Source organism: Pipra filicauda, unplaced genomic scaffold (assembly GCF_003945595.2).
Source record: "Pipra filicauda isolate LSUMZ 115617 unplaced genomic scaffold, ASM394559v2 scaffold58_size5111680_pilon, whole genome shotgun sequence".
Lineage (NCBI taxonomy): Eukaryota > Metazoa > Chordata > Aves > Passeriformes > Pipridae > Pipra > Pipra filicauda.
This window is the reverse complement of record NW_024104742.1, coordinates 580,969-595,519: the sequence shown is the minus strand read 5'-3', so window position 1 is coordinate 595,519 and position 14,551 is coordinate 580,969. Positions and strand designations below refer to the sequence as shown.

General features: G+C 46.9%; 1 protein-coding gene and 1 long non-coding RNA gene across 2 annotated transcripts; both read right to left on the bottom strand.

Annotated features, from left to right (window-relative positions):
- Positions 1–794: 794 nt before the first annotated feature.
- Positions 795–11,818, bottom strand: LOC120324560. Its single transcript, XR_005565954.1, has 2 exons — positions 11,614–11,818; positions 795–1,025 (listed from the first exon to the last, which is right to left on the bottom strand). It is a non-coding gene; the product is annotated as an uncharacterized LOC120324560 (long non-coding RNA).
- On the bottom strand, positions 1,402–10,748 carry RAP2C (RAP2C, member of RAS oncogene family). Its single transcript, XM_027746547.2, has 3 exons — positions 10,187–10,748; positions 8,143–8,462; positions 1,402–3,863 (listed from the first exon to the last, which is right to left on the bottom strand). The coding sequence occupies exons 1-2, from the start codon at positions 10,457–10,459 to the stop codon at positions 8,184–8,186; spliced, it is 552 nt and encodes a 183-aa protein (XP_027602348.1). The 5' UTR covers positions 10,460–10,748; the 3' UTR covers positions 1,402–3,863; positions 8,143–8,183.
- Positions 11,819–14,551: the final 2,733 nt, after the last annotated feature.

Here is a 14,551-nt window from a genome sequence, read left to right as displayed (position 1 = left end):
GTCACACCTATCTTATGAAGGATGCTACACAACTCTGTACAGCACCAACCAAGTTCTCTCTCAGCACCAAAATTTTGGAAAGATAATGGCCTTAAACATGAATCTTATGTACTTCCTTAAAATCCCCAAGCCAGCCTACATCATACTGTCACCTGGAAACAAACCAGTGCTGGAAGCCACAGCTTAAAAGTTGCATCCATATTCACTTCCCAGCCTCCAAGTGGCTTAATGGCATAAGGAACTCAGGGTATTATTATTCAATTATGACTACCTTTAAACTACATGAGAAATCACTCAGTAATGAACCCACTACTTACATCTTGAAGCAGACTGATCCTAAAGTGTCAACTCCCACCCTCAGTGACACCAGTCAGAAGAGGGAATGCTTTACCCCCACCTCTTGCCAAGGTCAAGAAAGCGGACATATCGCCCAAAATCACTTAGAAGGGCAGTCTGCCCTTCTTCTCTGTCATCTTCCTCTCAAGATGGAAACTACTGCTCCATTTCAGCAAAGGAAGTGTGAGCAGGAAGAAGAAACAGCACAAAAACCCACCTACAAGATAAGGCTAACGCTGTTTCAGCTGGAGGAGGGGCAGTGAGCAGGCTACGTGGTTTTGTCTGTTGACACATCACTGAGAACTGAAGGTACCAAGGCAGCAAGTTTTTCCTCAACTTGAACTCACATTTAACATTAAGACACAGCTTTAGTTACAAGTGCAGTACTAAAGGTCAGTGCCAAGACTGCATGTTCTTGGAAGATGCACTTTTTGTTACAGGGCCCAGATGACAATCACTGACTTGGCAAATTCAAGGCTTTTACTGAGCACTTAAGATAATTGTTATCAAATGGCTTTGGGCACTCTCAGCTGTAAGATTTTCTAGAAAATTCCTGTGCCTCTCCTGCAGCAGAGCTCCAAGAGCCTGGCTCTGCTGGCATGGTGGGGAGATGTCAGCTCTGGATGGAGAGCAGCTACAGACACCACAAGGTGATGTCAGGACTCGGCCATCTTCACACACATAAAAGCCTGTATGAAAAACAAGAACATTAAAGATTTGGACAAGAGAAACACTTCTGAACAAAACACCATCATACTGGCCTGTGAGGAGAGGCCCTGTGGCTTCTCTGAACAGGCTCCCCAGCTCGGAGGGGTCCCTGCCGGGCACAGGAGATGATCCACAGCCCTTGTTCCCTCTTCTCAGAGCTTTACACCCAGCCAGGGCACAGCTGTACACCCCATTCCCCCTGCACCAGAAAGGCTCACTCACAGTAATTCAGACACAGTTACTGCATTTAGAACAACCAGGACCTTAAAAACTCCAAAACCAACCAAAAAAAAAGCAGCAGCAGCTTGTCAGTTCAGCCCACTCCAGAAAAAATTGAACACAGACTAGTCACCCCAGTTTGGTAATACAGGTATCTATTTTATTAAAAAAGTTACAAACAGGTGGACTGTAGGGTTGTCTTACAAAATGACAAGAATGAATTCTACTGGAAAAAACTTTTTACAAAGCATTATAGGTAATTGTTCCATTTTTGCACTTGTTATTCCAGATTTCACCTATCACTGATAAAGATACAGTACATTAGATACTTGATGTTAGGTTACATTTTTTATTTGTAGAGCCCTACTGCAGTGATTTGAACAACTCCTAAACAGATGCCATAGTAAAGACAATACATATTGCATTTATTATTAGCCTCTTACTCTAATAAGCAACTTCACATGCAAACTATTGAGGAAGCCTAAATAAACTTTTGGTCCCTTTTTCCCCCCAAAGTGTGCTGAAGAAACCATCTCTCATTTTCCCAGTCCTGTCACTCTAAGCTAGTTCAAGTTTCTTAAGGTTTTTTTTTTCTTTTTTCTTTTTTTTCGCTGAGGTCAATGAAAATGAACACTGGTTTGAAAACTACCCATAGGAATGAACCACTGATCAATATCAACCAACTTTTTCCTCCTTAGACAAAGGAAAACTAGGATCTTTATGAATTACTTTTATTTCCTATTACTTCCTTACAACCTACAAAAAAGATCAACAACCATCACTTAAAAAAAAATCTACTTTGAATACAAGGTTTGGTTTAATTCTGATATTAAAGTGCAAACCTAAGTATTAGCCTCAGCCTGTTTATGAAGTTTGTACAAACAGGGGAAAAAAAAACTTCAAGTAACCCCACAGAAAAAAAATCAGGTGTTTCAATAATCAGGCAGAAATCCTGGTGTCTTCTTCTTTTCAGGATTCAAATTCAACACTGAATGTAGACTCAGAATCTTTATTTCTGCTAACACTGTAAAGTCAGCCTGCATTATTACCAATAAAACACATTAATGTTGAGATACTGTACCGGTGATCTTTTTATTGTTTTAAATGCCATCATCCAGAATACAATTAATGAGTTTTCAACTGCTTAACCTCATATATCCATCACTGCTTTTACTGGAGCTTTTCTCATAGTTATTTAGCTATTACAGGGAAAGAATGTACATTTCTAGAAGCATGTTCAAATGACTAAAGCTGGGCTCCTAAAAACCTAGAACTTTGGTGCAGTAGGTGAGCTGCAGTTATTAAATTTCTGCAAAAAAAATTACACATTTTAAACCACTGCTAGAAAAAGCTCTCATGTATGCAACACGTTAATAAACTGAACAAAAAGATTTTGTCTGCTCTTTGTACAATTTCATTCTGCTCTTTATACCTGTGTTATTGTTAAAATTTTCAAGTATTCAGAGAAAATGTTGATCAGGTAAACAATAAGGAAGGCAATGGCTGTTTAAAGCACGCTTGCAGTTAGTATCACCGAAACCTGGTGCTTTTCCCCTTGTTTCACCAACTTGTCTCTAGTATTAAACTTGTTTATTGGGGGAAAAAAAACCAAACTAAAAAGCAATTTGTGACAGTGCAAGAAAAACTTTAACAAATATTGCTTTAAAATATTATTCAGAAAGACAAATATTAGGAACTATAAAATGTAAAGTGATCTTATTTGCATTAGATTTACATGTGCAGAGGTCTACTAGATGTCTCTTACTGTGCCAGGCAAAGCTGAGCTGACAGACTATGCAGACAGCCCATTTTGAAGGATACATTATCCCTTTTCAAAGGCATAGAGAAGCTATTTGTAAACAAGCAAGTTTAGAAACTCAGTAGAAGGAAAAGTGTGCTGCCATTTTTCAATGCTACAATTGTCGTTTTTGATTAAGAAACCCAAGATTGCAAGAAACATCAGCTGGAGACTTTGCATCCTGTTCCAAGTAATCCCTGTTGTCAAATAGGACCAGTTACAAACACATTGTCACAGCTACATTTGCCAAGAAAAGGGATACTACATCCATACAGAGGTGCCTTCAGTATCTTTTCATGACACTGTCACACGTAAACAAAAAGTCTCAAAGAATGACCAACTACCTTGTAGGAGAAAACCTTGCAAATAGAAATAAGCACTGATGCGAGGTAATATACAGAAGTAACCATTTGTTTAAGGCTCAATTTATTCTCCATTAAAACTCTCTTCTTTTAAAAGGCATTGAGTAGGTAATACTGAGTTTAAGTATTTAATAAATACAAGTTCAGAAATTGATTAAAGAAATCAATTAAAATATTAAAAATGAACTCTTGCATATTAGCCATTATATGAACTTAGAAAGCTATAAAAGGACTGATAGATAAAGAACAGATTTTAAAACTTATGGTAAACATGCTAAGCATTCCGATCAAGGTGTGTGGATCCTGGAGGCCACCAACCTTATGCACTTAGATGTATGGCAATGTGCTGTAATAGAGACAGGTTTACCAAGGCTCAGCTCTGCAACCTGGGCTGAAAGTTCTCCAAAGCAGCATCTGTGCAAGTTTCCTCTGAGTTTTATCTGCAATTTAAACAAAATAACTAATGAAAGCCATATTCAAGACACATCCAAAGTGAACTCAGCTCTTCCCACCACGTGGAACCGTCAGTTTTCCACACTGAGCTCCAAAGCACTGCTTTACACAGTGGCATTCCCTAAGTTCTCCTCCACTAACTCTGGTAATACAAGAGGGAAGCAGATAACTTATTTCTATGAACTTCATAACAGCTGCCTCTGCGGGATACTAAATTGCATCCAAAGATCTGAAACAACCAAGAAATTTAAGTTCTCCTGTACAAATACACCTACGCTGGGGCTGTGCATTGGTGAACACTCAGTAACACGAAGCAATTGCATTTTGTACAAGTTCTGGGAACAGGGAGATGAGCCAACTCACTCAGTTTTGACATCTGAGTTCTCAGTAATCAAATCCTCTAAATGACTGCTCAAAAAAGCCCCTTAACATTCATGAGACAGCCTCAGCAGGGACAGAACTGTAACACCACCATTCTCAATCAAGCACACAAACACGTTACCAATGTGACCAAAACACCTTTGTATTTCTGATAAATCCTGTGAGCTACAAGCAAGTTATCTTCAGAGATATCCCGAAAGTCTCAGGCGAAGCTCAAAGTCTGTAGAAACCTGGTTTTCATATGCACATGCATGTACTGTACTCTAGCTTGATCCTTGGATTTTCAGGGATTTTGAGGAGTCTTCTCTATTCCTGAAGTAATTTCTCCAAAGGAGTCAGGACCTTATGTTTCCTACTGCACTGTTTCTTTTCAGCTGTTGATTTGCTCTCAATTAACAGTTTCTGTCACGACAGAGGGCCACTTAGTCATGACAGAGTGCTCTGATATAGCCAGGGTTCCTCTTCTTGCCTAACAACTGGTCACCCCCAACATTCAGAAGCAGCACTCCTGCCCTGATGGGAACAAACAGCCAGGTTTTTCTTGCTTGTTTGTATGTTTCCCAGCTAACAGTAATTCTCTCCCAGTCTGGTGAGATCATTCCTACCCCACACTGTTGCTGGTCCATGAGTTTTAGATGGGGAGGGTCCCTGTACTGTCAAAGCAGCAAACCCTGCATTGCAGAGCCACACAGACCACAAGAGAGTACACTTTCAGTTTTTATGTCTTGAGAGGAACACTCTTCCTTCAGCCTTACTAATATCAGTTGCTCATGAATGGAGGGGACAGGAATCACTCATCAGCATCAGCCTTTCACCCCAATATTAAGGTGTTCCCAATATGATCAGTATCCCTACAGAAAGCCTTTAATGCACAAGGACTGTAACAGATGCCATATTTTAAAGAAGATTTAAAATACAAAACACTCATACTGAAAATTCAAGAGAAAAACTAGAGCAAGGAACAGAGAGCAGCTGCTGGAAATCTCACATCTTTGAATGCAACAAAACAACACAAGACCACTGCAGAAGCAGGAAAGGAGAGGGGGGAAACAGGATGCAAGAACGATGCACATTTCTGAAATAAACTATGGGTTATCCCAACTATGCAGTTATGTTCCATCCTTGATTTCACTCAAGGCATCTCTCGTGGATTTCTGCACCAGAAAACTGCAGGGACTGCACAAACTGCTGCTACATATTTCACCGTGAACAACTGACCCACACTCAGGCTCCTCCTGGACACAAGGTTACAGAACTCAGAGATGATGATGATGGTGATTATCCCAGGACACAGCTACAGTTCAAGCCCACTTCCTACACACAGGTTTGCAGACAGCTGGTTCCACTTCTCAGTTTCAGTTTGCCTAGGAGGGGTCACTGCTAAAGCAGAGGTTTGACATGCAGCAATTGTTTCCTCGATCACAGATAAGCAGAAGGATTACGAAGCTGATTAGGGCTATCACAAGACACCATCAGCACCTCTCCTACACCAGAGCACATCAGAAGAAATTATCAGGCAGCAAAGGTTTATGATAAAGTTAATGAGATCCTACATCTACTCAATCAAAGAACGAGGACAGGGTGGGAGCCAGGAAGAGGAAAATACCCCAAAAATGTGAGGTTGAAATGAAAGACACAGAGCATGAAGCCTGTGAAGAGCCAGGATGAGTAATTAAAGTTCCAGACATGGCAAGATCTGGACTAAATAGAAAGCAGCTCAGGAAGGAAAGGCTTGCTTGGCACAAGTGATGAGACTACACTGAGCAGAGGCAGCATTTCCTAGAAGCAAGGAAGCAGTTTGATGCTAGAGGCTTGGTGTGACTCTAAGCTAGGCAGAAGGAAGAAGAGGAAATCTATATTACAAAAGCTTAGGAACCTCTGACTCAAGGGGTCACAAAGACATAAGAATACAGATGTTTCTTCTGAAGCAAGAGCATGCTTAGGAAACCCACCAAATCCAGGCAGAAGTTATGATTCAAAGGAATAATATGTGGTCCTGCCCCTACCTCAATTTCACTCCTAAGATTAAACTTGCTATTTAATGCTAAATCCAGAAGCAGACAGGTTACAAAGAAACCTCCCTTAGAAGAAACCAATTCTGGAAGTATTTCAGAGATGAAAGGCCTGATTTTGTCAGAGTTGAAGACAGTAACCTGCACAAGATGAACCACTAGTAACCCAGGGGACTGCCATAACTTTGGCACCATACTTCAATCCACATAATCCTGTTTGTGAAGCTGCCTTAGAAATAGCTGCAACACTGCAATTGTTATATGCAACTCAGGGTATTATAACCCTGCAGCACCTCACTAAAAAAAACAGTAATTCCTTTGATTCATTCCTTCCTATAACCCTATAGGCTCTGCTGGTGTGATTACTGTACAAGGAAAGACTTAATTTGCATTTTTCTCTGCTCCAGTACAAACAGTTTGCTCAGCTTTCAGCAAGTAAATCTTGAACTTACATACACCTCTTCAGTGACAGCAGCCCTTCCTAATTTCACAGAACTGCAGATAAAAACATCATGTAGTACCCATAGCATGACAGTGTCAGGGCCACGAGCATCTAAAATTTTACATTCACAAAGCACTTGATAACAATCTCAAAGACAAGCTTTGAGACTTCACTCTCTGACCTTGCACTCAAGATTAAAGAGGATACATGGTCCAAAGCTTCCAGTGACAACCTATTTTCCCTCTTGTCACTCAGACACAAAAAGCTCCTTGAGTTGAGCAGGAGTTACTAACGTGGCAGTGGCAGTCTGAGCCTCAAGCAGTGCAGCTGTCAAAAGGGGTAGTTCCTTCCCCTGAATTTTCATGTCCTCCCTCATTCCTGCACTTGTCCTCAGAGATCATGAGGAGTTCTTCATCCAGACAGGTCCAAGGGACAACTGAAGGACCAGCTGGCTGCACACAGAGCACACCAATGGTGTGGAAGAGCCCTTTGCAGAAATATGGATTCAAGCCAATGCTGAAACCAGACCTGGAACAGCTACAGGGGAAACAACAGCTGGGAGGGGTCCAGAACCACCTCACAGGAATGACAGCACTGCTGTGCACAGGGAAGGAACAGACCCATTGTCACCATCAGGTGAAAAAGGTACTGAAAACAACCACCATGTGTGTGAAGGGTCAAAGGCAGCTGTCCTTGAGGAAAAAAATACAAATCAAAGCAACACCTGACACAGGGGAAGCTCTGCAGAGGCCCCTCTGCCTCTGTCGTCACACCTCTTGTGAGTCACTGGGGAAAGGAGAGCCGTGCACTGGGAAGCCATTTTACAGTCTGTTCTCTGCTCTGGACATTTCAGATGAAGAGCACTTTGTGCACACCCTTGACTAGTACATGTGGGCTTCAAGCCACTTCTCACCACTCAGGTTGGTTTTCTTCCAAGAGAAACTTCTGATAAGGCAGAAGGGTACTCTAAGTACATTCAGTTTCTGTACCACAGAATTCTGTTTATTTTAAACAAGCTCAAAGTCTTCTCAGCAAAACTATTGGGAAACTCGGTCACAATAATCCCACTGAACTCCCAGGTAACTCCCACTACTTGAAAATAATCCAGATACCAACTACAGGAACATCACAAAACATTAAGGATAACGTAACGTCAAATACAGCACTGACAGTCAAAATAGGTGCAGATGAGATCATACACTTTGTGTCATTGTAAAATTACTGCAAGCAAATGCAGCATTCCCTGACTAACCCTACTGAGGTAACACAACAAGTCCATCTGACTCAAATAGTCAAGTGCACAAGGTCTTCCTCTTTTGGAGGAAGGTCGCCTCCAGGTTAGACTGCTTCACTTCAGACTCCCTGTCACTTTTTCTGCTTACTCAAACAGTGTGTTCGTGCACCTCAGTTAGTGACAACTGTTCCACCAACCTGCTCTGTATGGCCATGGTTGAGGTTTTTCTTAATTTCTCTCACTGGACGATGCAAGTTGTACAACACTGATCCTGCTTCTCAGGCAGGGAGGCATAGTTCATTTGCCTGACGATCTCAGCAAACAGTTCATCCACCATTGTTTTGCTCTTGGCTGACGTCTCCATGAAGGGACAACCCCACTCCTGAGCCAGGGCTCTGCCTTCTGCAGATAACACCTCCCTCTCCGACTCCAGATCCACTTTGTTCCCCACCAGGATCAGAGGAACCTTCTCGTATCTCTTCACCCGGACAATCTGGTCCCTCATCGGCTTGATGTCCTGGTCAAACAATCCAACTGGTTAGTACACACAATCACATGGAATTGCTACAGAAGCACATCTTAATAATCCTCGTGTGCAAAAGAACATGAAAAATACATCCAAAGACTTGCCAAGTTTACAGTCATTGCAGAGCTCAGAGAAAACTTACTGCTAATCGTTAATAAAAGTAATTTTTTCTTTTCTATAAAAGCATGCACATTTTATAGCATTTATGTGCACATACAAACAGAAAGTGACTGCTGTGCTCTCAGACAGTCAGTTCAGCTGGAGGAAGACAGGATATCACTGCTTTGAAAGCTGGTTTCAGCTTTCTGAAGAAGTCTCCAGTCTAAGGACCTGTAACCCTAACAGGACCACACCATTACACAACCATTTAGGAAGTTTGTGCTTAGTTTACAGCTTGAGAAAGCCAGCAATTTAAATAAAGCCTTCTCACTTGTAGAATGTTTGAAATAATTCATTGTGAACACATTTAATCCCATGTAAGTAACCAAATTAGATGCTGTAAAGAGATTTTATTACCTAGAGATGCATTTATTCAAGTCTGAGCTGACATGGGGAGTTTACACTTGAAAGTCTGAGTCAGCCTCCTCTGCCCCCTGAGTGTTTTAAGTTACTATCAGTACTAAGTCCTACAAATTCTTGCATAGTTCTCAGACAAAGCAATTCCAGCGTTTGAAGTTACCTCTGTGTAAAGAGCTGCAGAGTGGTTTACACCTACAGCCTCCAGAGCAAACACGCTGCAGACAGACAGGGATAATTAAATATTAACAGGGTGGATTACTAACTGTGCATCCATTCCTTCGATAATGGGAGCTCCCTGGGCCCCCAAAATCAGTGAAAACGAGAGCAGAAGCATCCCAATGTCACTGCTGTTGTTTTCCAAAGATAAGTATGTCTCCAGCTTGTTTCGAGGCCTCTGCTAAGATAAGGTTTAGCCTCCAGCAGAAGCAAACGCGCCGCTCCAGTGGGGGTGTGCAAGGTCTTGCCAACCAGCTGGAACACACCCAGCTCGGCAGCCCAGGCCAACGCAGGAGCTGGAAATCCCTGCGCTGCTCACAGCACTGCTGAACTCACTTACTGCCCAAAAACAAAGCCTCGCTTCTAGAGGCAGCTCAGACCAGTTACTGGTAGAGATATTTCAATATTTTTTTTGAGAGTTTTAATAGCAGAAATCAAATCCAGGCCCACAAATCATCGCCCGTGGCTGGTTCTCCTCGCCAGTGCCCCACCTATGCTGTGAGAGCAACGAGCTCACGCTGGACAGAAATATATTTTGTGGGGAGGGGGCGGAAAATAGCAGCTCACTTAACAAGTCACAACTGCAGAACAATGAGGCTCTCTTCAGGAGCAACTGCAGAAACATGCCTTTTAGGAAACGGGGGGGGGGGTTGGAAGGGGAAGTCTCGCTTTTAATATCGAGTGATTTCTTCACAAAAGGGGATTGCCAAGAGATTTCTGCTGGAGAAGTGGGAGCTGGTCATTGTTCTCCAGCACTGCGTGGGATTTAACAATGGTGGCACCCTGATAAGTACCTGCAAAGCAAGCAGTTTCAACCAGGAAGCGGGGCTGGCAAACGCGCTTTCAAGCCGGGCATTTACACTTTTTGGCCCTTCGCTGATAACGCGCTCACACCGCACACGTGGCCACCCTCAAAAAACTTCCTGCCCAGCCCAGCGCCTTCCCCGGGGCAGGGACGGCTCCGTGCGGGGCGAGGTTACCTGGAAGGACTGCTGGTTGACCAGGCTGTAGACGAGGATGAAGCCCTGCCCGTTCTTGATGTAGAGGTCGCGCATGGAGGCGAACTGCTCGGTGCCCGCCGTGTCCAGGATCTCCAGCACCGACGGCGACGAGTCCACCTCGATCTCCTTGCGGTAGAAGTCCTCGATGGTGGGGTCGTACTTCTCGATGAAGGTGCCGGTGACGAACTGCACGGTCAGGGCGGACTTCCCCACCCCGCCGCTGCCCAGCACCACCACCTTGTACTCCCGCATCGGGCCCCGCTCGCCGCTCCCGCCGGGCCCGGGCCTAGCGCAGGCGGCACCGCGGCCCTCGCATAGCCCCGGCGCGCCTCAGGAGAAGGGCGAGGCCCCGCTGCTCCCGCGCCGCGCTGAGGGCAGGGACACCCTCCCGAGCGCCCGGCGCGGCCCCGGCCCCGCTCTCCGCCCCTTTCACCGCCGCGCTCCCGCCATCGCCGGCCCGGCCGCGGGACCCGCCCGCCAGCGGCCGCCCCCGCCCGGAAGGGTTTTGCTGCGGCACCCGGAGGCGGCCCCGCCCCGGTCCCGCCCGCTCACTTCCGGCGTGCTGCGTCACCGCCCGCCCGCCCGCGGGGGAAGCATTTGAGTGTAGCACCGGAGTCGCGCGGTGCCGGGGGACGGGTTTGGGTGTGGCACCGGGGCAGCCGCTGTGCCGGGGGGGACGGGTTTGGGTGTGGCACCGCGGCCCGGCCCTGCCCGGCCCCAAGATGGCGGGCGCGGCGCCGGCCCTGCCGGGGGCGGGACTGGGGGGCGCGGGGCTGTCCCGCTCCTGCGGGAGCTTGAACTCGTTAATAAAGTCCTCTCTGAGGTCCCTGCCTGAAAGAGACCCCCGCGAGGGAACTGGGCTGTGGCACCCACAGAGACTGGAGAACAGAGACCGGCACCGCGGCTCTCCATCCCTGAGAGCCTTCTGGGCTTGTAAAAAAAAAAGGGACACGGAGTGGATCAGAGGGATGGAGCACTTCTCCTGTGAGGAAAGGCTGAGAGAACTGGAAGTGTTCAGCCTAGAAAAGAGAAAGCTTCGGGGTTACCGAATTGTGTCCCTTCCAGTATCTGAAGGGAACCGACAGGACAGACGGAGAGAGACCATTTAACCAGAGCTTGGAGTGACAGCACAAGGGGGCGTGGGTTAAAATTGAAAGAGAGTAGGTTTAGATCAGATAATAGGAGGAAGTTCTTCCCTGTGAGGGTGGTGAGGCCCTGGCACAGGTTGCTCAGAGAAGCTGTGGCTGCCCCATCCCTGGGAGTGTCCAAGGCCAGGTTGGAGCAACCTGGGATAGTGGAAGGTGTCCCTGCCCTTGGCGGGGGGGGAGGGGGGTTGGAATAGATCACCTTCAACGTCCCTTCCAATCTAAACTATTCTGTGATTCTATTAAAGTTGTTCCCTCTACCTGCTGCTTTGTCCTGTGTCTTCACCCTCCGCGGCTGCACAAACCTCACTGCTCGGCTGCCGCGCGCCTTCGCAGAGGTGGTTTTGCCTTTTCCTCCCGTCTCCGGAGCCCGTTCTATGAAAAGCCTCCCAGCCCCGGCACGAGTGTCGCTGACTGAACCCGGGATGCTCGGGCGGCTCCCGCGGCAGGGCCGACAGCAGGTGTCAGCACGGCACCGAGCCCGGAGCCATCCCCGGGCACTCCTGGAATCGGCCCTGGCGTTTCCCCTCCCAGTGACCCTCCGCCGTTGTTAAGAGGAAGTAGCTAAAGAGAATAAACGGCTGTTTTCTTTCTAAAAAAACATGACTGGGTCGTTCCCAACCGTAGGGGAAGCTGCCCTCTGATATCACCAAATTTGTTTCTGCTGCGTCTCAGGGTCTGCAGAATTTCAGCAGACACGTGTGACGTGCAGGATTTGTCCCTTTCCCCAGTGTTTGATTGCAAGTCCAACGCAGACATCGCTGCCTGTTCTTGTCGCGTCCGTCCTGCGCACCCAGCGGGCCCCGGAGAGGTGTCAAGGCTAAAATCGTCCAAAGAAAAGCTACCTAGGAGGTGACTCTGCTTGTGTCTGTTTTCACAAACAGCATTATTTTATTCACTTTCTTTCCATTAAGAGAATAGGTCCATTATGGGAAAAGGTCGATAAGGATTTTTATCCTCCAGAACAAATGTTACTTAAGTTACACCAAATTTGATTCTTCTTTATTACATGTAAGCAATAACCCCTCTCCTTCCTTTGCCACTGCCTCCAAAATTGTGTTGTCAAGGGAATTGCTGGAATGAGGTGGCTGTGCCTGGATGGGGGATTTTCATGTGGCTGGTGAATCAGCTCGAAAATGTAAAAAGGTGAGCATTAAAACAGGCTGCCTCCTACTTCAACCCCATTAGAACTCACGAGCAGTTGGAAAGTACCTTAATGCACTCGGTGCTCGGGATAAAGGAAAGCCGTGGTTGCTCCCAGAGGAGCTTCCCATCTAATTTTAACCATGACACAGTCGGTGACAGTGACAAATGGGGGGAGGGAGGAAAGGGGCAAGGGAGGATGAGGGTGACAATAATGAGATTACACGGTCACTTAGATTCATTATGTGCGTGTCTTTGTGGCACTGCTGGTCCTTTATGTTTGTGATGGGTGGAGGAACTACGGGAGTGGAACGGGGCAAAGAGCACAGCAGGAGAAAAGCCAAATACATTTCTGTGCAATTGACTTAACCAGCAACGCCTCCCTCCCGGGCTGGGGGGAAGCCCAGGCAGGTGGGCACGGGATTGGGGAACTGGATATTTTTCCTCTGGGTGCATAGTCAGTATCAATTTATATTCCCAAGATTTATTTCCCAACTTACAGCACTTTATACCTGGGCATACGTATCTAGAGCTGAAAAAAAAAAAAAAAAGACCGATCTCAAAATGCACCAGGTTGTTCGTTGTCCTTAAAACGAGTTGTTCCCTTCATCAAACTGTTTGCACAGCTCCTTCACCGCCTTGTGCCCCACCACACATCCCGACCCACAAAAATAGCTGGTGATGTAAAAGGTTTTGAAACTCTGGATAGGAATAGCTGCTTCTGCCATAAATGGCCAAGCCCTGAGCCGGCCACGCAGGGCACCTCCTGCCGATACCGCCGCTGCCACTCCCTCTCTATCACCACCTCATCCCGGTGAGGTGTGGCACGTCCCAGGTCAAAGACCTGATTTAATCTCTGCTGCCACTTTCTCCACGGCTCCTGCCAAGGAGAAGGGAGCAGGGCTCAACCCTGGGTGCTGCCCCAGGAGGGTTTGCCCTTTCCCAGCAAAACAACCCTCCCAAATGAACATCCGGGCAGGATTCGGTTGCTGCCAGAGCAGCTCTGTGCTGCTGATGGACTCGGCTGCTCTACGCCGTGCCCGCAGCCAGCAACAATAAAACAGGCCCTTATTAAATTAACCTGCTAAGACAGAGATCCTGCAGGGATGTTCAGGGAACAGACAGATGGCACAAGCAAGGGCCAGGAATATCTCACCAGTGCGAGAGATGGATCCTGCCTGGTGCTGTGCCCAACAAGGAGGCAGGAACAGGAGCGGGCAGTGCCCTGCCCTGCAGAGCCAGCCCCGAGAGGTGACAGAAGAGCATCCTCAAGCTCTGGAGGGAGTGAGGAGACTGGAGCATCTCCTGTGGATGCCAGGGTGGGGCTGCAGCACCTCCCCAGCAGCCAAAGCCTCCCCACCGCAGCCACAGCGTGGACGCTGCCCGGCTGCTGCCGCCTCTCACAGGCTGTCCCTGCTGTCAGCATCGATCGGCTCGCGGCTCTGACTCACTGTGTCTGCCCGAGCTACAAACCAGGCTCTTCCCTGCCAGGAGCCCTGCAGCAGGCTGCTGAGCCAGGGCAGCAGGGATAGCCTGGATTTCACCTCACTTGCCGTCTAGATGGGCACATCATTTGCGTAAATACGTGCAAAACCAGCTTAAGACCAAATGTCATTTCTTCTTCTCCTCTTCCAGAGGTTTTGCTAATCCACTTACCGTGCCTTATGGTGTTCAGCGTGTAAGCTGCAGGGCAGGGACCAGCTCCTGGGGGCTGGAATGGCTGCTGGAGCACTGGGGACTGCTCTCACGTACCTCATGCAAGGAGGTCCTGTCACACCGGTCACGTAACTGCAATGACAGCTTTTGATCTCAGCCCCATCAGGTTACAGTGGATGTGTCCATCTGGCCCAGACTCCTAATTCTTGGGCTGTTTCACAACCTGCTGAGATACTCTTCTTCTTTGCCAGCTTTTCCTGCCAACATAGAGATGACGCAGAGGCAAATCCTGAGGACCTTTCTCAGAAATTTCATATTTCCTGCCATTCCTCAGTTTTTAATTGTTACTTTAGTAGCAACAAAAGGCATGCTGGCACTTCAAAAGAAGGCAAAGGACATT

Bases quoted from the DNA above. Each gene is read 5' to 3' on its own strand.
- RAP2C (XM_027746547.2), bottom strand. From the start codon at position 10,459: ATGCGGGAGTACAAGGTGGTGGTGCTGGGCAGCGGCGGGGTGGGGAAG. The intron at 8,463-10,186 runs GTAACCTCGCCC...TTGTTTGACCAG, and splicing joins TCAACCAGCAGTCCTTCCAG to GACATCAAGCCGATGAGGGA.